The sequence below is a fragment of the Zea mays genome, chromosome 2, assembly GCF_902167145.1.
Source record: "Zea mays cultivar B73 chromosome 2, Zm-B73-REFERENCE-NAM-5.0, whole genome shotgun sequence".
Classification (NCBI taxonomy): domain Eukaryota; kingdom Viridiplantae; phylum Streptophyta; class Magnoliopsida; order Poales; family Poaceae; genus Zea; species Zea mays.
The window spans coordinates 111,575,477-111,600,665 of NC_050097.1; the positions used below are offsets into that span (position 1 = coordinate 111,575,477).

The 25,189-nt window shown below is 42.0% G+C and overlaps 1 protein-coding gene across 1 annotated transcript; it reads right to left on the reverse strand.

Moving 5' to 3' along the window:
• Nucleotides 1-642: 642 nt before the first annotated feature.
• Nucleotides 643-25,129, reverse strand: LOC103648849 (alpha-galactosidase 3; the record flags this gene model as incomplete). The annotated part of the gene is made up of 13 exons (XM_020548953.1): nucleotides 643-729; nucleotides 991-1,002; nucleotides 22,479-22,537; nucleotides 22,747-22,837; nucleotides 23,066-23,148; nucleotides 23,252-23,316; nucleotides 23,413-23,496; nucleotides 23,604-23,669; nucleotides 23,772-23,830; nucleotides 23,999-24,071; nucleotides 24,170-24,273; nucleotides 24,946-24,980; nucleotides 25,069-25,129. Coding segments are annotated over 13 exons (879 nt in total), but the record flags the coding sequence as incomplete, so codon positions are not given.
• Between the last annotated feature and the right edge of the window lie 60 nt (nucleotides 25,130-25,189).

The window sequence follows — 25,189 nt, forward strand, 5'->3', positions numbered from 1 at the left end:
AAGGGCTCACTGCTTCTGTGTAGAAGATACAACAAAACTAGCAGAACCAGCAGAACCAGCAGCAACAACAGAATGCACCCCAAGCTAGAGACAAGTATCGGGATTTTATGAGCCACCACCCGCCTGCTTTCTCTCATGTGGTTGACCCCTTGGATGTCGATGACTGGCTTAAGGTTATCAGGAAGAAACTAGACATCACCCAGTGCAATGACCGAGAGAAGGTTTTATATGCTTCCGGAAGACTCGAAGGCACCGCGTCCGACTGGTGGGATGCTTTCATAGCGGCCCATGCAAACGCAGATACTATAACTTGGCAGGAATTCCAGGAAAATTTCCATGCTCATCATATTCCCTCGAGAATAATGAAACTAAAGAAGAAGGAGTTCTTATCCCTCACTCAAGGAGGTATGTCCGTTAGTGAGTACCGTGATCGTTTCACCCAACTTTCTCGCTACGCACCGAAAGAAGTGGACACTGATGAGAAACGCCAAGAACATTTCCTGGAAGGTTTGATTGGACCACTAAACTATCAGTTGTAGAGTCAAACATTCCCTAACTTCCAGACTCTGCTGAAGAAGTCAATTGGCCTTGAAAGCAAAAGAAAAGAATTGTCTAATCATAAGAGGAAATTTCAAGGTCAGTCTAGCAGGAATACTCGCCAGAACAACTCTCAGGGTTCTTAGTTTCGCTCTGGGAATCAGGGTGAAAACAACTATCAAATGCAACGCTCTGGACAACAAGGTCAGAGAAGCAATCAACATCAAAACCAGCAGAGGAAGAACTCTCAGACCAACCAAAGGTCTGGTGGTAATTCGCAGACTCGTCAAGGAAGCGTCGTAAACACACAGGCCAAAAACAACAACAACACACCACTCCAACCCAATGGCTGTTTCAAGTGTGGCGAACTTGGCCACTATGCTAACAACTGCCCAAGGCGTAACCAACAGACACCCCAGAAGAACAGTAACCAGAGGACTGACTAGAACACACCTGCTCGTGGATCTGCACAGAACAAAACTCCGTAGAACCAGAATATGGGAAATGTTAATCACGTGACAGCAAAATCAATTTCTGAGGATGCCGACGTGGTGTATGGTATGTCATTCAGTTTTATTTGACTCTAGAGCATCTCATTCATTTATAACTGAGTCATTCGTGGAAAAACATAACATACCAAAGTACCCTCTTAAGAAGATGTTACATATTAGTTCACCGGGAGGTGATATAAAGGCCACACACGCATGCCTCCAGGTTAATCTCAAGATCCAAGGAATAGATTTTCTAGTCAACCTAGTGGTCTTAGGATCCAACGGAATTGATGTGATTCTTGGATGTGACTGGTTGAAAAGTTGTGATGGAGTGATACAATGTGCCAAAGGAACAATTATGTTAACAAGTTCACAAGGTGAAAGAATCCAAGTTAGCACAGACATGTCAATACATGCAGAAGCAGAAACAATGGTAAATCACCTAGAAGAAAAGCCCCTGGGAAATATCAAGGTAGTGTGTGAATACCTAGACGTATTCCCGGAGGAATTACCAGGTATGCCACCTGATCGTGATATAGAGTTTTCTATTGAATTATTATCCGGAACTGCACCTATCTCAAAAAGACCTTATAGAATGGATGTCAAAGATTTAGTTGAACTGAAGAAGCAAATAGAAGAATTACTAGAAAAAGGTTTCATTCGCCCAAGTTCATCCCCTTGGGGAGCCCCAGTTCTATTTGTGAGAAAGAAAGATGGTTCGAGAAGAATCTGTGTTGATTATAGAAGTTTGAATGAAGTAACAATTAAGAATAAACACCCATTACCTCGGATTGAAGATTTATTTGATCAGATGAAAGGAGCTATGATATTCTCGAAAATAGATCTAAGGTCAGGATGTCATCAGCTAAAGATTCGAGCAGAAGATGTACCCAAGACAGCCTTCACCACAAGATATGGATTATATGAGTTTTTGGTCATGTCGTTTGGACTGACTAATGCACCAGCATACTTTATGAACTTGATGAATAAAGTATTCATGGAATATCTAGATCAGTTTGTGGTCATATTCATTGACGACATACTTGTATACTCTCCGAATGAAGAAACACATGAAGATCATCTAAGACTAGTCCTACAGAAGCTTCGTGACAACCAATTGTACGCAAAGTTGTCGAAGTGTGATTTTTGGCTGAAGGAAGTTGCTTTCCTAGGACATATTGTTACTGATGGTGGAATTAAAGTAGATCCAGGAAAGGTAAGTGAAATACTAAATTGGAAGCAACCAAAGGATGCGTCCAAGATCAGAAGTTTTCTTGGATTGGCAGGATACTACAAAATATTTATTCAAGGTTTTTCCAAGTTAGTGAAACCTCTTACCTCACTACTGGAGATAGGTAAAGAGTTTAAGTGGGATGAAGCATGGCAGAAATATTTTGAGGAACTCAAGAAAAGGTTAACTACTGCACCAATATTGGTAATGCCAGACATTCACAAAGGATTTGATGTGTATTGCGATGCATCACACCTAGGTCTTGGATGTGTACTAATGCAAGAAGGAAAAGTAATAGCTTGTGCCTCAAGGCAGTTGAGAAAGCATGAGAAGAATTATCCTACACATGACTTGGAACTAGCTGCCGTAGTGCATGCTTTGAAGATTTAGAGACACTATATGATTGGAAACAAGTGCAAAATCTTCACGGATCACAAAAGCTTGAAATACATATTCACTCAGAAAGAACTCAACCTAAGACAGAGAAGATGGCTTGAGTTAATAAAAGATTATGATTTGGATATTCAATACCATCTAGGAAAAGCAAATGTTGTAGCAGATGCTTTGAGTCATAAAGGTCAAGTAAACAATATTACTACCTATTTGATGCCACAAGAATTATGTTGGGAAATGGAACAACTCAACCTTGGTATGCTTAATAATATGGAAGCAATAGTTATGGAAGGTGATTCTACTTTGGAACAAGAGATTCGTAAAGGACAGGAATCTGATGAGAAAATTAAGGAAATTAAAACTCTGATTGGTTTGGGTAAAGCCCAAGAATTCACAGAAGATGAACAAGGCACTGTTTGGTTTAAAAAGAGATTATGTGTGCCAGAAATCGAGCACCTACACCAACTTATTTTAAGAGAAGCTCACGATTCAGCTTATTCTATTCACCCTGGAAGTACAAAGATGTACCAGGATCTAAAGGAAAAGTATTGGTGGTACGGTTTGAAAAGAGATGTGGCTACTCATGTTGCACTATGTGACATATGTCAACGAGTTAAAGCCGAATACCAAAGACCAGTAGGATTACTACAACCTCTCAAGGTACCAGAATGGAAATGGGAAGAAATCAGTATGGATTTTGTAGTTGGATTACCCCGTACTCGAGATGGCTATGATTCAATATGGGTCATAGTGGACAGGTTGACTAAAGTTGCACACTTTATACCTATGAAGACAACTTACTCGGGAGCCTAGTTAGCAGAGTTATACATGTCAAGGATTGTTTGTCTACATGGAGTACCGAAGAAGATCGTATCGGACCGAGGAACTCAATTTACCTCGCGCTTTTGGGAAAGACTACATGAGTCCATGGACACCAAACTAAACTTCAGTTCAGCCTATCATCCGCAAACGGATGGGCAAACGGAAAGAACAAACCAAGTGTTGGAAGATATGTTAAGAGCTTGCACCCTAAAGCATGGTAGAAGTTGGGATGAGAGTTTGCCTTATGCAGAATTCTCGTATAACAATAGTTATCAAGCAAGTCTAAAAATGGCACCGTTTGAAGCACTTTATGGACGAAAATGTAGAACACCGCTTTATTGGAATCAAGCTGGAGAAAGTCAAGTATTTGGTCCAGAAGTTCTCCAAGAAGCAGAAAAGCAAGTATAGATTATCAGAGAGAATTTGAAAACAACACAGTCGAGACAGAAAAGCTATGCTAACAATAGAAGGAGAGAGTTGATTTTTGAAGTAGAAGACTTTGTATACCTTAAGGTTTTACCAATGAGAGGAATGAAATGATTTAAGGTTATGGGAAAATTATCTCCTCACTACATTGGCCCATTCAAAATTTTGGAAAGAAAAGGAAGTAGCATATCAATTGGAGCTACCCGACAGTTTATCAGACATGCATGACGTATTTCACGTGTCACAACTCAAGAAATGCTTAAGAGTACCGGAGGAACAATTACCTATGGAAGAACTGAATGTTAATGAGGACTTGACTTATTCGGAGTACCCTATCAGAATTCTGGAAACATCTCGTAGGATTACTCGGAGTAAAATTATCAACATTTGCAAAGTTCAGTGGAGTCATCATTCGGAAGATGAGGCCACTTGGGAAAGAGAAGATGAACTCAGAGCATAATTCCCCTAGTTATTCTCAGAAGTTCCTTAATCTCGAGGACGAGATTCTATTTAAGGGGGTAGGTTTGTAACACCTCAAATCCATCAACTAAAATAACTCATTACTAGTGGTTAACTTTATAGAGATTAAATTAAGATTTGAATCGAGTACTTGATTTCACTCATTTTTCAGAGGATGATTTTTTATTGAATTAATTATTGAGGATTGTTTTAGTAGTATTTCATTATTTCAAAATACAATTAACTTACACATGTATTATAAATATTTAGTGCTAAAAACTATTATTCGATTTATTAGATTTTTTTAGAAATATTATAAAGTATATTTATTTATATTTAGTGAAAAAAGAAAGAGAAAGAAAAAAAAGAAAAAGAAAAAAAGACCTAACCCTACCCACTCGGCTGGCCAAAGAGGCCCAGCCAAGGCCCATCCCGCCACCCCCCATTTTCCCTCCCTCTCTCTATGACACGCAGACCCACCCATGGCCTTTTCTTCTCCGTCACGCGGACGCGCGCTGGCGCGTCGCAGCCGCGCCGCCGCCGGGTGGCCAAGTCGCCCTAGTGCCTGGGCGTTCGCGCCCAGCCGTTTCCTTCATCATTCCGCCTCCCTGCGTTATGGAAGCACCGAACGGATGCCTGTTTCTCTTCCCCTCCCCATTTCCGCTCTGCAGTAACCACCGCCGTAATGGCCATCAATGGCGCCATGGCCAGCCGTTTCTTTCTCTCCCCGGCGCCCCTCTTCTCTACCTCTCCCTATAAAAGCCGCCAAGACCATGGTGTTGGTTCCCATGCCCCCGTGCTCACCCTGCGTCTCCCCTGCTTGTAACACCCGGGCTTTAAGGAACAAAGCCGGGTGCATCTCATACATGCGCCAACGAAGACAACATATATAATAATAGAGTGTATAGAGGTAAATGTCACAATAAAATTAGAGTACTTATTATATAGCGGAAGTCCTTACAAAAATAAATTATGAATATCGCAGGAACTAGAATTTATCCTTGGCGCCAAAAAGCTGACTGGTAGACGCCACCTAGATCAAGTCGAAAGCCTCGGTATTAGGCGGCTCCTCTTCGACCACCTGTTCTTCTCTAGTGGGGGGGTGTGAGACAGCAAGAGTGAGCTCACACATGTTCATCGCTCAACAAGTTGTGGGGAATAATGTGCATGAACTCACCAAAGGTGAGAGTTCATGAAGTGTAAGGCTGATCAATGAAATAAAGGTTGAAGATGAGCATTGCTTTTATAAGTTGGTCAAAATTTTATTAGCAGTTACTTAGTGTAAGTAAATACCAAACCTTAGAAATAATAAATAAAAGTAATAATAAAATAATCCCAAATGTAATGATATGACAAATTGAGTTTAAGTTCCATAAATTAATAATGTGAGTGTCCGAGCCGCTCATGACCGTGAGCACGACTAGTATACCAGTTTTACACTCTGAGGAGGTTGTAACACTCCTGGTGTTACTGTTACTAAAACTTGAGCATAACATCATAAGCATAGCATATCATGTGTTTGTCACACTTAGAATGCATTCACTAGGCAAAAAGTTCAAACAAGTTGTGTTGATATGACATTTTGTGAATAAAACCCTAGAGTAGGGTACTCAACCCTGGATTGGGTTTAATAGAGCAAACAAGGCTTAAACAAGAGAAAACTTAAAAATTCAATTGAAATAGTCATAAAGTGTCACCATGGATGAACTTAAGTGGGATCCAAACCCTAAGAGTGCTAAAAACCCTAAATAGAACCGTGGAAAACCCTAAAGTAAAACCCTAGGGGGCTAAGTGCAAAATTAGTGCACTTTTGGACTAAATTGCAAAAACTATAAAAGTAAGGTGTCTTAAGTCATATAGTTCACACATAAGTGGATTTGCAAGTTAAACCTTGAATTTTGGACTTATTTGCAAAAGAGCCACATTTGAACTCTATAGGCTAGGTCTGAAATTAGTGTTTTTGGACCAACTTTGAAGCCCTATAGTTTTCAAATTATGAAGTTTATGCCCTAGGCCACCACATCAATATTGTAAAGCTATGAAAGGAGAACAACTTTGTTTAAAGGATTTAACATTGTTGTTATGAAAAGTTTGAAGAAAAATGTGCCCAAAGTCATGCTGTTAGACTGATAGAGTCTGAAATTTAGGTTGGCAGTGAAACTGCATGAACTTGGGGCTCGAATTTAAGCATGATCCAGTGAGAATTTGACTAGGGATGTTATAACAAAGATGAAGATGGTTTATAGGTCTACAACTTTGCTGCAGAAAGATGATGATGATGCCATGGAAAATTTGGAGAAAACCTGCCCTAAACATCGGCTGTCAGGCTAACTGAAAGAGCTTCCAATGGTACAGTAACCTGAACATGATCCTAGGTTCACTCCCCCTCGCCGCCGACGAGCCGCGCACGGATTCGTGCGGTTGCCGCCGTGATTCGCGCCCGGGTCAGCTAGCCAACGCCGGGGGGGGGTCGGTAAATATCGCGCCACGGATATACTCCGGCCAATAGTTTACTCCGACCACCATACCGGGTTAGCCACGGCGGATTCGGATGAGCTCACCGGTGACAGCCGCCTCACGGCCTTGCACCACGTGCCTTGGCACATCCATCGCATCGCCGTGACTCACAGTAATCCCCCGTTCATCGCCGGTGAGCTTGCCACGGTTGTGGCCACGAATCACCGCGCCAGCGACTCAGTCTCTATCTCCGGCCGCCATGCGTCACCGTTAAATTCACTAGCCGCCGCTCAAGAATGCTATAAATTGAGCGCATCGTTGGGTCCGTAGGATAATCACACACCAAGCCACCACGTATTACCTCCAATCGTGTACCCGAGAACTCCAATTTCGCATTTCCTCGAATCTGCTCAAGAACACCGCACGGTTTACCCTCGTCGTGGCCAGCTTGCTCCAGGTTAGTTCAAGCACTTTGATTGTTTGTTCTAGCATCCTTAGGTCCTCCTCAAGCTTCACGACTCCTTTGATTAAACTAGATCACCTTGGATTGTCGTGAACGCCCGTGTTCTTCCGTTGGACATACGGTTACCGTAGGCAGGGCGTTTTAGTGCGCCATTATTGAAATCGATTTAGGGGAAACGGTCCTTAGGTCTTGAATTTGGCTTCGGCCAAAGTAGGATGCCAGTCGTTGAGCGAATTGGCCGGTACACGAGCTCGTCGGAGCTCTGCGCATCGCCGCCCACTGTCGAGGGCTTCGGAGTGTAAAGGAATAGAAACGTAGGGGCTTTTCTACAAATGTCAGTGACTCAGTCAAATAGTGCCACGACTCCGCTTCAAGTTATTCCATAAGACAAGCCCCTTTCTGCAAAATCAACACATGCGGGCGCGCGCGGGCACAGTTTCACCAGTAGTTGGGCTGACCTGGGCTAGATACGGTCCAGCACTATTCATGACTTTTTCCTTTTCTTTTTCTACCAGAGCTAAATAAATTCTAGAAAATTGTAGAAAAATGATAAAATTACCAAACCAATTTTGCTAGGTCTCTAATTTCCTATAATATTTAATAAAAATAGTTACTTGATTTTTAGTCCAAAAAGGAAATTATAGAGTATTTAAAACAGCCTAAGACCATGCTTCTGGATTTTTAGAAAATAAATAATAAATCCAAACTTCACTAAATTCTTAGGATAAACTTTAAATAATATTTAGAAACCTTGGGTAGAGTTTGTTATGATTTGGGCCATGTTTGATACTTAGAACCCAAAACCCTACCCCTTGCCCTGTGAACTTCACTATTGACTCCGGAAACCCTAAGTTCTTGGAGATCCGTGAAGGAAAATTGTATTCAAGACTTTAGATAATAAACTTTTATTATCTTTGCACTCTCATGAGCATTACATAGGCATTTATTATTATGTATGGTTATATTTAGAAAACGAAGAAGAAGTAGAAGTCGAGGAAGAGAAGACTTCACCACCACCACCTGAGGAACATCAGGCAGGCAACTGTTTTTATTTTGATATCTGCGGAACAGAGCCTGATTCACCAGTAACACAAGGCAAGCCCCGGTGCATTTGCCACCCCCTTGTTCCTTTTAAAATCTTTCTCATTTACTTGATGCATTAGGTGATAGGAGTTGTGTGCTAAACTATTGCTGCATCTCCTTCCTTGGATTATTTCCTAATCCCTGTTTTACAAAAGGTTTTATTATGCTTAGCTTTGTTTTAGAAAAACAAAATGTTTTGTTTTCTCAAAGATGATGTTGCAAAGTGGGTGGGATGCTTTCAAAAACAAAACTTGATGGTGGATCCATCATGGCCATGATGGGTTCAACATCAGAAAAGATGTACCTCTGCCATGTACCAAACTTTGGGTTTGAAATGATAAAGCTGAGACCGGGCGGGTGACTTGCACGAGAAGAGAGTCTCAGTGTAGTGTCTTCGTCTGTGTCGATTAAGGACCGTGTCGATGTAGGCTTGATGATCGAGGACTCTTTAACTGGTCACATGCCTCGTCATGGGTAAGCTTTGCCTCGGGCAGACTAATACCAGAATAAGATACCACACAATGGGAGTGGAGAGATGGTGAGAGTAGCATGTACCCTCCGTGGCAAGAGGCTGGACGGTGGTGTATCTGTGCTCTCGGTTGGCGTGAACCAGATCTGGTCTTAAGAACCCCGGTGGCGAGTTGACATATGCAAGGGTTAAGTGCTACATATGTCGTGTGATTGGAGATCCTCAACTGAGTATAATCGATTCGGATCGCCGTACCTTCGTGGTTATGAAGACTTGTTCACTGCCCTATACGAAGAAATCCAGTGAACTAAAGGAATGATGAAAAGACGGCTAGTATAGGCCAAGTTCTTGAACTTGGGTAGAAAGAACTCTAGACGCAGGTTACTTACTTAACCTGACAAGTAAAAAAAATGGATTTTTAAGGATCCACTTTTAGTAAGCATTTCAACAAACAGAGTCATTGATTATTGATAAGCCTTACCTTGACTCCCTCTAGCCAGCATACCCTTGAGAGTCTTTTCTTTAGTCGGGTAAGACTTGTTGAGTAATTCCATACTCAGGGCTTTATCCCATGTTGTTTTAGGTGAAGAAGCATCAAACTTTTGTTGCTTCTATTCAAAGGTGGTACCAAAGGAAGAGCATCAAGACTAAAGCTGCGGGAGGAAAGGATCCTCCGTAAAACTTTTGTTTAATACTTATCAGGAGGGGTTTTTGCCTCCCATGGTTTGTAATAATAATACTCAGCACTCATATATTATGTTCTGGTCTGTAATTATATAACTATGTCTTACTTTTCAATAAAGGTAAGTTAATGTAATTGCTTTCGCATTTTCGTATCTCCGATGTGTTATAATGTCTGCGTGACGGGTGAAACGCTCTTGGGAAAGGTAAGGAAAGCAGATATCGAACTTGTCAACTGATTCAGGGGCACCTGCAGGGTTGTCTGAGGTTCGTTGGACAAGGACAACTGTAGGTGGGCCTAATGACTTGGGAGGTTCTGTCATAGCTGGTATCGGAGCGAAGCCCATCTCTGCAGATAATATGAGGCATCTTCAAAAAGAATTTTCAAGACTTATCTAGAAAATTTCTTTCTTCCTTATCTAGCTTTCTTCTGAAGAACTTATTTGAAAGACCAGATATAGAGTGCAATGTATAAAAGGTGTGAATCAACTAAGGTTGATTCTGTAATTACACATGCATCATGCTAAAAACTATGCTAATAAAATTTTCCCCCTTAAGAAATGTCGCCGCACACAAGAAAGACTGCGCGCAAGTCTACCGGGCCGATTAGCGTACCCTGTCATCAACTTGCCCCACGACATGAAGATAGCAGTAGTGGTAGCAACGATTTAATTGGGGATCTGGAAGCCCAAGTGGATCAGCTTCGAACAGAACTCCGTCGCAGGAACGACATATGGGTCGCGGATGGTGAAAGAATAAATGAATTAAGAACAGACATCCGCCACCTGCAAGATCAGCTCGCGGAACGAGATCTAGCACTCAATTGGGCGGTTAACTCTCGTTCGCTTGCTTGGGCTAAGGAGGCAAAAGCTCGAGCCCGCGTGGAGGAGCTTAGCTCAGCCGTGGATAACTTGCAGGTTTATTGTAACACTTTACATGAAGAAGTTCATGTATTGTATTCCCAACTGCACCCAATGTACCTGCGGATCCTGTCGGGATAGAAGTCGGACCTTCTGGGATAGCGGGAGAAGCCTTTGGTGGTGAACTAGACTTGTTCAGGCCCCCTCCATCTATGAAATTGGTAGATGAATGGTCTCCTACGCCCGACAGCGAGGCTACCAAAAGTGACAAGAAGCAAGAGTAGTATAGTGTAGAAGTAGTAGTAATGTATAATAGGTAATGTAATCCTGTTGTAAAATTCGAGTCTGTAACATTACCCTTTTTAATGTAAAATGGATGGTTTTCTTTGGCATATTATATTCTTCCAAATGTTTGTTGCCTCAGATGCCCTCCAAGACTCGTTCACAGGATGGAGCAGGGACCTCCAGTGGGAGGGAAGCAACCCCGAAACCACCCCCAGTACCACCAACGTTAGCCGAGGCTATCGCTGCCTTGGTTAACGCTACGGCCGACAACACCCGCTTTCTGTGGGAAATGGCAGGGCAACAAATGCAGCAACAAGGCGGGCGGGCGTATCCGCAAGGACCCCACGAAACATCATACTTGGATTTCTCAGAGACACACCCTCCATTGTTTGTCAAGGTAGAAGATCCTCTAGAAGCGGATGAATGGATCTATGTTATCAAGCAGAAGTTCAGACTTCTCCGATGTACGGAGATTCAAAAGCCCCTATTCGCAGCACAACAATTACATGGCCTGCCAGCACCTGGTGGGGAAATTTTGTAGCCGTTCAACCGGCTGGTCATCAAATAACTTGGGATGAGTTCAAGTTGGCTTTCCGCGAGCACTATATACCTAAAGGGGTGCTCCACATGAAGCAGGAGGAGTTTATGAAGCTGAAACAAGGTGGGGATACTGTCACTCAGCATCTCAATAAATTTAACCACTTATCCCAATATGCTATCGATCAAGTCAACACGGATTTAAAGAAGAGGAATTGTTTCATGAGAGGTCTTAATGATCGAATGCAAAGGAAGATGGCCACCTGCATTGATCTTTCCTATGGAAGGGCTATCAGTACTGCATTGGCAGTCGAGGCTAAATATACAGGCTCCGGAAAATCTAAGGGTTATGGAGGCGACAGGCCCAATCAGGGGTCTGAGAAAAGACAAAGGTTGGTAATCCGACCTTTTAATCCGAATCGCTCTTCACCGCGTCCACCCTCCTACCCTTTCAAGCAACCGGTCTTCGTTCGCCCCGCTACTGCCCCCACTCCAACAAATCAGCCGGGTGCCCCTGGCACTCGTTTCCCTGCCCTTCCCAGCTCTTCAACTGGCTGTTTCAACTGTGGAAATTCCGGACACTTTATCAAGGACTGTCCATATCAGAAGCAGAATCGATCAAGTAATCAGCAGAGTTCTGGGAATTCCGCTCAAGGAAAGGGAAATGCGGCAAGCAATATCGTGGGAAAGAATACAAAGAAAACGGGGCGGATTTATTATACTCAAGTGGCCACAACACAGGACGGCGAACCGGTTAATGATGGGTATGTTTCTAGTGGCCAATCACCCTGCAATTATTCTTTTTGATTCTGGTGCTTCGTTCATAAGCATGAAATTTGTGGAGCAACATTACATTCCATACCATGAATCAAGGGAAGGGTTTAAAATTCATTCGCCTGGGGGACAAATATTTACTAAAGAAGTGGCTTTCCAAGTGCCCGTAACATTGGCTAAACGGGACTTTCCTACTAATATGATTGTTCTGAAAGGCCAAGACATAGATGTAATTCTGGGCATGAATTGGTTGGCCCAACATAAAGCTATTCTCAATATTGAATTGAGTACTATCAAATTGAGTTATGGCCAAGAAGAGGTTCTCTTGACCATCCCCATAGCCATTCCAGCTAAACCATTTGGCAGAGTATATGAAGCTATCATACCGGAGATCCAAGATATTCCGGTAGTATGTGAGTTCCCAGATGTTTTTCCAGAAGATTTGCTCGGATTACCTCCAGAAAGAGATGTAGAATTTGTGATTGAGTTGAAGCCCGGTACGGCTCCTATTTCTAGAAGGTCGTACCGAATGCTTCCAAATGAACTGGCAGAGCTCAAGACCCAATTACAAGATCTACTGGAGAAGGGATTCATCCGGCCAAGCTCATCGCCATGGGGATGTCCAGCCATCTTTGTCAAGAAGAAAGATCAAACACTACGGATGTGCGTGGATTATAGACCCCTTAATGAGGTTACTATAAAAAATAAGTACCCTCTTCCATGGATTGACATTCTATTTGATCAACTGACTGGAGCGAGGGTATTCTCCAAGATTGACCTCAGATCGAGCTATCATCAGATCCGTATCCAGCCCGAAGATATACCGAAGACCGCATTCACTACGCGGTATGGTTTATTTGAATACTTGGTTATGTCTTTCGAACTAACAAATGCTCCTGCCCACTTCACCTATCTTATGAACTCGGTATTCATGCCCAAGCTGGATAAGTTTGTGGTGGTATTCATTAATGATATCTTGATATATTCCAAGAATGAAGAGGAGCATGCTCGGCATTTACGGATCGTGTTGACGCGCTTAAGGGAGCACCAATTATACGCTAAGTTCAGTAAGTGCGCGTTCTGGCTGGAAGAAATCCAATTTCTGGGACATGTATTATCTTCCAAGGGGATTGCGGTGGATCCCAGCAAAGTCAATGATATTTTGGAGTGGAAACCCCCAACCACTATACATCAAGTCCGAAGTTTCATGGGACTAGCTGGCTATTACCGCTGCTTCATACCAGATTTTTCTAAGCTTGTGAAACCAATCACAAGTTTATTGAAAAATGATACTAAATTTAATTGGTCTTCAAAGTGTAATGAAGCCTTTGAACAATTGAAGGTATAATTAACCACTGCTCTGGTATTGGCTCAACCTGATATTGAAAAGCCTTTTGATGTGTATTGTGACGCATCAAGCAGTGGTCTCGGCTGTGTTCTAATGCAGGAAGGCCGAGTGATAGCTTATGCTTCAAGGCAGTTGCGCTGGCATGAGGAACATTATCCAACTCATGATCTGGAGTTAGATGCAGTGGTTCATGCCCTAAAAATCTGGCGTCATTATCTGCTGGGGAATATCTGTCACATCTATACAGATCATAAAAGCCTGAAGTACATATTCACCCAGTCAGAATTAAACATGAGACAGAGGCGATGGCTCGAGCTTATTAAAGACTATGAATTGGAAATTCATTATCATCCAGGCAAGGCCAATGTAGTGGCAGACGCACTCAGCCGTAAGGCTTCTTGTCACTGTTTTACGGTGAAGACTTTTGACAATACACTATGCAAGGAGATGGAGAAGTTAAACCTTGAAATGATCCAACAGGGAGCCTTAAATCAATTAAAGCTTGAGTCAGTCCTTTTACAAAAAATAATGGAGGCTCAAAAGGATAATGAGGGTATGAAGCACATCCATGAGAAAATAGAGGCCGGAAGAGCCGAATGTTTCAGAAAAGACGACCAAGGCATTGTATGGTTCAACAACCGCATAGTTGTGCCAGAGAATGAAGAGATCCGCCAGCAAATATTAGATGAAACACATCTTAGTCGCTATTCTATTCATCCCAGAAGCACTAAGATGTATCATGATCTAAAACAACATTATTGGTGGACAAAGATGAAAATCGAGATTGCACGCTATGTGGCAAAATGTGACACTTGTAGGCATGTCAAAGCCATACATATGAAGACTGCTGGTCCATTACAATCTCTACCAATACCAACATGGAAATGGGAAGATATTAGCATGGACTTTGTTGTGGGATTACCCAGAATAGCAAAAGGCTTTGACTCCATTTGGGTTATCATTGACCGACTCACAAAGATCGCCCACTTCCTTCCAGTCAAAGTAAAATATCCAGTAATTACATATGCAGAACTATAAATTGCTCCTATTCTCAGTTTGCATGGTGTTCCAAAGACCATAGTGTCGGATCGTGGACCTCAATTCGTATCCAAATTTTGGGAAGAACTTCACAAATCTTTGGGTACTAAATTGCTCCATAGTTTGGCCTATCATCCTCAAACAAGTGGTCAAACTGAGAGGATAAATCAAATACTCGAGGACATGCTACGAGCTTGTGTTCTGGAATTCCCACAGAAATGGGATGATTGTTTACCATTAGCAGAATTCTCATATAATAATAGCTATCAAGAAAGCATTAAGATGGCTCTCTTTGAAGCTTTATATGGGCGACGGTGTCACACTCCGTTAAACTGGTCTGAACCAGGTGAAAGGAGTTTCTTCAGGCCAGATATGGTAAAGGAAACAGAAGAAAAAGTTCAACAAATAATTCATAACTTGAAGAAAGCCCAAGCTCGACAGAAAAGTTATGCAGACAAACGATGAATGCCCTTGAATTTTCTGGTGGGAGATTATGTCTATCTGGAAGTCTCCCAGGGTGTATCACGTTTCGGGGTAAAAGGGAAGCTTGCACCTCGATACATTGGTCCTTTCCTTGTTCTTGAACAATGGGGACCAGTGGCATACCGACTTCAACTACCTGAAACCTTGTCTGCTGTACATAATGTGTTCCACGTGTCTCAGTTGAAGAAGTGTCTTCGGGTTCCCGATCAAACCATTGAAGTGACAGATGTTGCCCTAGAACCAGACTTGACATATTCGAAGCACCCTATTCGAGTCTTGGATCAAAAGGACAGAATTACCCAAAGAAGAACTCTCAAATTTTACAAGATACAGTGGAACCAGCATTCAGAAGATGAGGCTACATGGGAAACTCAAGACTTTTTAGAAAATAATTTCCCAGGCTTTTTTGCCTCATGTAATTTGTGACATGTATATAATTGTTGTAATAAAGGAGTGAGCCCCAAACCACCCCTACCTTGTACCAAGAATAAGGAAATAAAAGAGTGAAGCATTTCCTTTTCCATTACTTGCCCTAGGATTTTTAATCTCGGGACGAGATTCTTTTATGGGGGGGGGGGAGGATGTAACACCCCTGGTGTTACTGTTACTAAAACTTGAGCATAACATCATAAGCATAGCATATCATGTGTTTGTCACACCTAGAATGCATTCACTAGGCAAAAAGTTCAAACAAGTTGTGTGTATGACATTTTGTGAATAAAACCCTAGAGTAGGGTACTCAACCCTGGATTGGGTTTAATAGAGCAAACAAGGCTTAAACAAGAGGAAACTTCAAAATTCAATTGAAATAGTCATAAAGTGTCACCATGGATGAACTTAAGCGGGATCCAAACCCTAAGAGTGCTAAAAACCCTAAATAGAACCCTGGAAAACCCTAAAGTAAAACCCTAGGGGGCTAAGTGCAAAATTAGTGCACTTTTGGACTAAAGTGCAAAAACTATAAAAGTAAGGTGTCTTAAGTCATATAGTTCACACATAAGTGGATTTGCAAGTTTAACCTTGAATTTTGGACTTATTTGCAAAAGAGCCACATTTGAACTCTATAGGCTAGGTCTGAAATTAGTGTTTTTGGACCAACTTTGAAGCCCTATAGTTTTCAAATTATGAAGTTTTTGCCCTAGGACACCACATCAAGATTGTAAAGCTATGAAAGGAGAACAACTTTGTTTAAAGAATTTAACATTGTTGTTATGAAAAGTTTGAAGAAAAATGTGCCCAAAGTCATGCTGTCAGACTGCTAGAGTCTGAAATTCAGGTTGGCAGTGGAACTGCATGAACTTGGGGCTTGGATTTAAGCATGATCCAGTGAGAATTTGACTAGGGATGTTATAACAAATATGAAGATGGTTTATAGGTCTACAACTTTGGTGCAGAAAGATGATGATGATGCCATGGAAAATTTGGAGAAAACCTGCCCTAAACATCGGCTGTCAGGCTAACTGAAAGAGCTTCCAATGGTACATTAACCTGAACATGATCCCAGGTTCACTCCCCCTCGCCGTCGATGAGGCGCACGGATTCATGTGGTTGCCGCCGTGATTCATGCCCGGGTCAACTAGCCAACGCCAGGGGGGTCGGTAAATATCGCGCCACGGATATACTCCGGCCAATAGTTTACTCCGACCACCGTATCGGGTTAGCCACAGCATATTTGGATGAGATCGCCGATGACAGCCGCCTCACGGCCTTGCACCACGTGCCTTGGCACATCCATCGCATCGCCGTGACTCACAGTAATCCCCCGTTCATTGCCGATGAGCTTGCCACGGTTGTGGCCACCGAATCACCGCGCTAGTGACTTAGTCTCTATCTCCGGCCGCCGCACATCACCGTTAAATTCACTAGCCGCCGCTGAAGCATGCTATAAATTGAGAGCATCGTCGAGTCCGTAGGATAATCACACACCAAGCCACCAAGTATTACCTCCAATCGTGTACAAGAGAACTCCAATTTCGCATTTCCCCCAATCTGCTCAAGAACACCGCACGGTTTACCCTCGCCGTGGCCAGCTTGCTCCAGGTTAGTTCAAGCGCTTTGATCGTTTATTCTAGTGTCCTTAGGTCCTCCTCAAGCTTCACGACTCCTTTGATTAAACAAGATCGCCCTAAATTGCTGTGAACGCCCGTGTTCTTCCGTTGCCCATACGGTTATCGTGGGCAGGGCGTTTTAGTGCGCCATTATTGAAATCGATCTTGGGGAAACGGTCCTTAGGTCTTGAATTTGGCTTCGGCCAAAGTAGGACGCCAGTCGTTGAGCGAATTGGCCGGTACACGAGCTCGTCGGAGCTCGGCGCGTCGCCGTCCACCGTCGAGGGCTTCAGAGTGTAAAGGAATAGAAATGTAGGGCTTTTCTACAAATGTCAGTGACTCAGTCAAATAGTGTCATGACCCTGCTTCAAGTTATTCCATAAGACAAGCCCCTTTCTGCAAAATCAACACAGACGGGCGCGCGGGCACAGTTTCACCAGTAGTTGGGCTGACCTGGGCTAGATACGGTCCAGCACTATTCATGACTTTTTTCTTTTCTTTTTCTACTAGAGCTAAAGAAATTCTAGAAAATTGTAGAAAAATGATAAAATTACCAAACCAATTTTACTAGGTCTCTAATTTCCTATAGTATTTAATAAAAATAGTTACTTGATTTTTAGTCCAAAAAGGAAATTATAGAGTATTTAAAACAGCCTAAGACCATGCTTTTGGATTTTTAGAAAATAAATAATAAATCCAAAATTCACTAAATTCTTAGGATAAACTTTAAATAATATTTAGAAACCTTGGGTAGAGTTTGGTATGATTTAGGCCATGTTTGATACTTAGAACCCAAAACCCTACCCCCTGCCCTGTGAACTTCACTATTGACTCCGGAAACCCTAAGTTCTCGGAGATCCATGAAGGAAAATTGTATTCAAGACTTTAGATAATAAACTTTTATTATCTTTGCACTCTCATGAGCATTACATAGGCATTTATTATTATGTATGGTTATATTTAGAAAACGAAGAAGAAGTAGAAGTCGAAGAAGAGAAGACTTCACCATCACCACCTGAGGAACATCAGGCAGGCAACTGTTTTTATTTTGATATCTATGGAACAGAGCCTGATTCACCAGTAACACAAGGCAAGCCCTGGTGCATTTGCCACCCCCTTGTTCCTTTTAAAATCTTTCTCACTTACTTGATGCATTAGGTGATACGAGTTGTGTGCTAAACTATTGCTGCATCTCCTTCCTTGGATTATTTCCTAATCCCTATTTTACAAAAGGTTTTCTTATGCTTAGCTTTGCTTTAGAAAAACAAAATGTTTTGTTTTCTCAAAGATGATGTTACAAAGTGGGTGGGATGCTTTCAAAAACAAAACTTGATGGTGGATCCATCATGGCCATGATGGGTTCAACATAAGAAAAGATGTACCTCTGCCAGGTACCAAACTTTGGGTTTGAAATGATAAAGCTGAGACCGGGCGGGTGACTTGCACGAGAAGAGAGTCTCGGTGTAGTGTCTCCGTCTGTGTCGATTAAGGACTGTGTCGATGTAGGCTTGATGATCGAGGACTCTTTAACTGGTCACATACCTCGTCATGGGTAAGCTTTGCCTCGGGCAGACTAATACCAGAATAAGATACCACACAATGGGAGTGGAGAGATGGCGAGAGTAGCGTGTACCCTCCGTGGCAAGAGGCTGGACGGTGGTGTATCTGTGCTCTCGGTTGGCGTGAACCTGATCTGGTGTTAAGAACCCAGGTGACGAGTTGACATATGCAAGGGTTAAGTGCTACATATGTCGTATGATTGGAGATCCTCGGCTGAGTATAATCGATTCGGATCGCCGTACCTTCGCGGTTATGAAGACTTGGTCGCTGCCCTATATGTAGAAATCCAGTGAACTAAAGGGATGATGAAAAGACGGCTAGTATAGGCTAAGTGCTTGAACTAGGGTAGAAAGAACTCTAGACGCAGGTAACTTACTTAACCTGACAAGTAAAAAAATGGATTTTTAAGGATCCACTTTTAGTAAGCATTTCTGCAAACAAAGTCATTGATTATTGATAAGCCTTACCTTGACTCCCTCTAGCCAGCATACCCTTGAGAGTCTTTTCTTTAGTCGGGTAAGACTTGCTGAGTAATTCCATACTCAGGGCTTTATCCCATGTTGTTTTAGGTGAAGAAGCGGCAAACTTTTGTTGCTTCTGTTCAAAGGTGGTACCGAAGGAAGAGCATCAAGACTAAAGCTGCGGAAGGAAAGGATCCTCCGTAAAACTTTTGTTTAATACTTATTGGGAGGGGTTTTTGCCTCCCATGGTTTGTAATAATAATACTCAGCACTCATATATTATGTTCTAGTCTATAATTATATAACTCTATCTTACTTTTCAATAAAGGTAAGTTAATGTAATTGCTTCTGCATTTTCGTATCTCCGATGTGTTATAATGTCTGCGTGACGGGTGAAACGCTCTTGGGAAAGGTAAGGAAAGCAGATATCGAACTTGTCAAGTGATTCAGGAGCACCTGCAGAGTTGTCTGAGGTCCATTGGACAAGGACAACTGTAGGTGGGCCTAATGACTTGGGAGGTTCTGTCACAGAGGTTGCACATCTTTACCCACAAGTCGTGTTACCCATTTGCCACGGAGTTGATCAGACCCCATACACCTCTACCAAGGAAGCGAGGCAGGGTACCACTACGAGGCCTTCACAAAGTTCCACTAGATTCAGAAAACCCGCTATAGTTTATAGGAAGCTCCAGTGCAGGAATCCCTCGCCTGACCGCCATCGCAGCAAAATCAACCCAAGGACCTCCCTACACTGACCACTCCCCTACTGCCCTTGTCCCTTTTGGGTAAGGTAGTCATCCACTAGCTTTCCTAGTTAATCAGCCAAGGGCGTCCCATTAAACCCTTGTGGTAGCACTGTTTTCCTGGGTGGTTCTCCATGTTCCCATTAACATAATGATCTTATCATGAATAGTAAATAATAAACAGATAATAAAAAGTGTAATCATCAGTAATAAATATCTCTATACCCAAATCCACATAAAGCAATAGCATGTACTACCCAAAAATTTAGTAGTAAAACCAGTGGTGAAACAAGGTATAAAGATAGTCAAATCTAGGGTAACCTATTGGGTCCCATCAAAATTAACCTATGCAGATCATTATGATTAATAAGAACATGAATGGGTAAAAGAAGTGATCAAGGGCACAACTTGCCTTCCACGAGCTCCTGCTCAGTAGTCTCTACCAGCTGAACCTCAGAATCCTCTGTAGCTTGCTCGTCTACTCGCATCAACACAACACATACATAGTATAGCAAAAATTAACATTACACCAAACATGTAAAAATACACAGTAATAATCTAGACATTAAACTAAGATCACAGGAACTGGAATCATTAAATTTGGAGGTACAGATTTTAAGTTATGGATTTTCTAATGTTTTATGTGCTTAATCTGTACTAACTATTAAGGCCCGATTGTAGACTGCCCCCGCCCTGCAACCGCCGTACTCCGTTGCCCGCCGCATCTCACGCACGTACGCCCGCCGCTTCTCCCGCATGCCAGCCGCTTCTCTTGCTCGCCTAACGCCACTTCTCCTGCCGCGATGCACACCTGTCGCCGCTTCTCCCGCACGCCAGGCCTACCACACGCACGCCGTCCGCGCGCAGCACTCCCCCTCCGCGAATCACGCCACCTCCCGCATCCCCCCCGCCGCGAAACACCCGCCGCCGCGATGCATGCCCGCGCCAAGCACTCCCCCGCCGCGAAACCCCCGCCGCCGCGATGCATGCCCGCGCCAAGCACTCCCCCGCCGCAAATCCCGCAACCATCCGCACGCCAAGCGCGCGTAGCACTCCCCCACCGCAAATCCTGCCACCACCCGAACGACCGCCCACACCCCGCTTGCCAGCCGCCAGCCGCCAACCGGTCTCGCGAAAAGCCTGCCCGCAAACCCCACGGCATGCCGCGACCTCTCAGCAACCGCCACCAACACCCGCACGCCCACACACGCTTCGCCCCAAGCTCAAAACCCCGCGTGCCCCGGCCTTGAGCTAGCCGCAAAACACCGCCATCCTCAATCCACTGTCAATTCGCTGCTCTGAGCACCTTTGTTCCCCTGCTCAATCCCCGCCCGCCCTGTGGAAGGACGAAGGAGAAGGAGCTTGCCCCGCCACCGGATAGGAACGATATCTGCTATTGCTCAACCGCGCAGGGCTCGACCAAGGTATGATCCGCTCTCCAATGAAGTGTGGTATTATTATGTTTGTTTATACTCAGTTCGCTAGGAGCAATGATTTTAATTGTAGACCGTGTATTGTTTTGCTTGATTCTAAGCACTTAAGTCTCATGTGTATTGCATTTTCGGAATAAAGTAGACACTATAAAACACCTTTTACAAATGGCATTAGGTAGTGAATGTCATAGGAACTTTAATGATTTCAGCACCTGGTCATTGTAAAAGGTGTTAATCTTCTGCGGTTCTGACACTGATGATTTCAGTTTCTCCTATCATGATGCATATGAAAATAGTCAATTTCCCAGGTAATTGTGGACTAGGATTTTCACATAGACAAGTAGCAAGGACAATGAAATAAACTAAACTAACCTCAGAATTGTAAAATCTGAATTCCCTTCCAGCTTTTGCTGCTCCTTCTATTTTCTCAATTGGATTCACAAGATTTAAGAAGTTCACTGCACGACTTTCTTTTGCACATCGCAAAAATCCAATGCCACCACTGGAAATCCAAATAGATACTTAATTAGCTGAAAATTTGGCAAAAGTCGACACAAAAAATATCTCTCCAAACATTCACAAAAAATATCTCTCCAAAAATTTGGCAAAAGTCGACCTTCTATTTTGTGAATAAACGGATCACAATCCATTACCACCCCTAGGTAGATCCCGTTGGCATTAATCCTTAGTTAGCTGCCCAAACACAATTAAAAATAATCCTTAGTTAGCTGCCCAGAAGACGATCCAAACATATCCAAGTATTTTAGTTGTTTTCAGTCAAAGGCATAAAGAGACGAGGAAATTTTTTTTAAATAACTAGATATTGATACTTCTTCTGTAAATCTTAGTCAAAATTTAGAAAGATTGACTAAGAATAGAGCTAGAATTTCATCCTTTCTGAACAGAGGTAGTACATAAGAAGGCACAACATACCTGAATTTTCTGGCCGACGTATTTAAGCCGCTCATAACAAAATCTTGGATGCTCAAACTTATGTTTTGATGGGTGCAAAAATCACAGCTGCAAGGAAACAAAGCACCATGATGGCCTGTCTGACTTCTCATATTGTAAACGTAATGGAAGCCAGGCAAGCTTTTGTTTCCTATGTCATTAAGGGAATACATAATACGAAAATACCTAAACTCATGTTACAACTGAAAAGTGGTATGTGATCAAGTCTGGAAGCAGTTTGACGATTAAGTTGCAGAATCCCTATTACTATGGCGAGTAACTCAAACGCCAGATAAAAAGAATTACTAAATCTAAGTAGGTCATGCATAGGCTACAATACTAAATTTTTCTCACGCGTTGTGGTCTTAATTATATTTTACAATAGGAAAACCATGTGGCTACAACATTGTCTAGAACAAGTGGGAAAACAGACAGTAAAAATCACCTCACGGCATCCATATTTTCCTTGTCCTAAAATTTTTCTTCCTTGAACTCCAAGAGGATCTGCAGAAAATAAAACACATGCAACTCAACATTTTATGTGATTATATGAATATTATGAATTTTTAAGTTGTTCTGCCATATAAGATATGTTGGGAAATTATATACAAAAATAAGAAGGTTGTCAGTTGCTATGTAAAAACATATTTTTGTAGCCTGTGATGCTAAACCAGGATAACATGTTCTCTCCGAAAGAAGAATCAGAATAATACCTTTGTTTACTTGAATTACTTCTTTGTTGCTCAGTATTTCCATTGTTTCAGAAGTCATGTTTCTGACATCACAACCAATTAATAGAGGGGCCTGAAGCATAACAATATATATGGTAGCAGTTAACCCATTAGGAGTGGGACATCTCCTTTCTCGCGTCCAAATGTAACATCAGTAAGTGGAGAATCAATAATTGTAATACTTACATACCAATCATCATCTTCAATGAACTACAATTTTTATTTTTCAAAACTCTTTGGTTGACCCTCTTTACTCAAAATATGATCATACAACATCGGTCCAAACTCATTGAAAACTTACCTTCATGAGAGCCCATATGCTAAAATGTGAGCGATACTCTGCTAAGGTCATGCCACCATTGTCTACTTCCAGCATATCTGGGTCTGCAGAAAAGCAGAGGTTCAATAACAGAGTAACAGTATACTGAATAGCTCCACAAAGCACTGCAAATTGCAGACAGCTTGAACTCATCACTAACATAATTACCATTCCAACCACCAGGTCCAGCATATGATGCCCACTTGTTGTTCTTATCAGCAATGTCTGTCATGCTTGTTTTCACCAGATACATAAATAAGTCAGTTTGAGAGCACATCGACAGAGCTAATGTTCTCTCTCTTCTTTCTTCTGAAAAGAACATGGGTTACCTTTTCCATGTATCTGTTATGTCGTCAGTTGTACGCCAACTATTGCCCACTTTTCCAGCCCATAAGGCTGGATCATACTGGCCCCTAAGTTAAAATAACATGGTAGCACATTACAGAGATCTTGATTCAGCAAGCATTGAAGGTAAGCAAGACATATAATTGTATTCCGGCTCTAAAGGAAAGATGCCTACCATTCACACAAAGAGTAGAATATTTGGTGCCCAGTTGAATTAAGAGCATCTCGCATAGGAGGATATCTACAAATATAACACCATTAAACAAACTTTAGCACACATGTCAAGGTCGTGTGTGTTCTAAACTGTGATTAACACTAAGGGAAGATATATGAGTTGTCTTGCCTTTTCTGAGGCTTTATTCCCAAATTGTAGCAGTTGTCATACTTCAGGTAATCAATACCCTGAAAAGAAACAGTTTCCGTATTCATGAATTAGTACAATATCTTCATGTTTATAGGTAGTTCATGTCCTGAAGTCACAAATAGGTAGGTTGACATAAACAATTTAAATCAATATTGTATTGCAAATGTTTATGGAGCGGTAGTTTAGTGGATGCTTCTTGCTCATACCCATGAAGCAAAGATCGCAACATCGTCATTTTCATGACCGAGTGATCCAGGTCGAACTTGGCAAGTAAATTTCCTGAAAAGATTTATATTATTGAGTTATTGTTGTCAATGCTAAGTTAACTGCACGCAGATGCAGAAAATTGAAATTCTATAATTGAGATGTTCACTTACCCAGCATCAGAGTATATACCAAGTTTCAGACCTTTTCCATCCACATAATCTGCAAGGTATTTGATGCCTGAAGGGAAAGTCTTTGGATCAGGCAGCAATTGATCCTAGATGTTAAAAAGAAAGATGCATTATAATTGAATAAATAAGCTGATGATTATGCAAGTATTACAGTATTAGTATACCTTTTTTGGATCAAATAAGTCAATTTTGTGATTTAGGGTATCTATCCATCCCAATGTGCCAGAATAGAAAGAATGGAGAATACAAAACAATTTGCTACAAAAAACATATATTGACAAATAACAGTGTGGGTACCCCCCATGTAGGCATACAGATAAGCTCCATTTTAAAATAAAAAAATCTGAAAATAAAATAAAATATAACAGAGCAACTCAAAAAAGTACAGGGGCATGTTGTATGAAAAGTTTAGAACCCTATATAGAGTTGTAAAAAATGTTTTGCAAAACAAAAATCAGAGACTAAACAGTATACAAATAAGGACATTGCAAACAAGGTTAGATATTTTCCCAATTTAGAATACATGCACTGAGGTCCGGTTTTCACCAAAACCAGGAAAAATGATCACACGAACATTTTGCTGACGAAGTATACAATGAGCCATTCAACAAGCACAACAATTAAGACTATTTGATCATGCCATTATGGCATAAAAATGATCAAGTAAACTATATGCTACCTAATCAATTTCAGCGCATGTCTGCAAATGCAAATTGAAAGAGAATTTGGGAAAACATGGAACCAAAGCATCCCATTACCTGCTTTCCTCGTTTCACGTATGACCAGCAATCATCTGAAGAAGTAAAGCAACAAACAAAAAAGATAAGATAAACAAAATAGTCTCCCACAAACAATCCGTTGTGTTGAGCCCAGTGGTGTACCGATATTTATGAAGTTGTAGCCCAGCGCAGCCAGTCCCGTGGACACCAGCGCGTCAGCTGTTCACACAAACTCTGCTTTAGAGAAGGCGTTTTGGTAGCTGTCACACAAAACATGCAAACA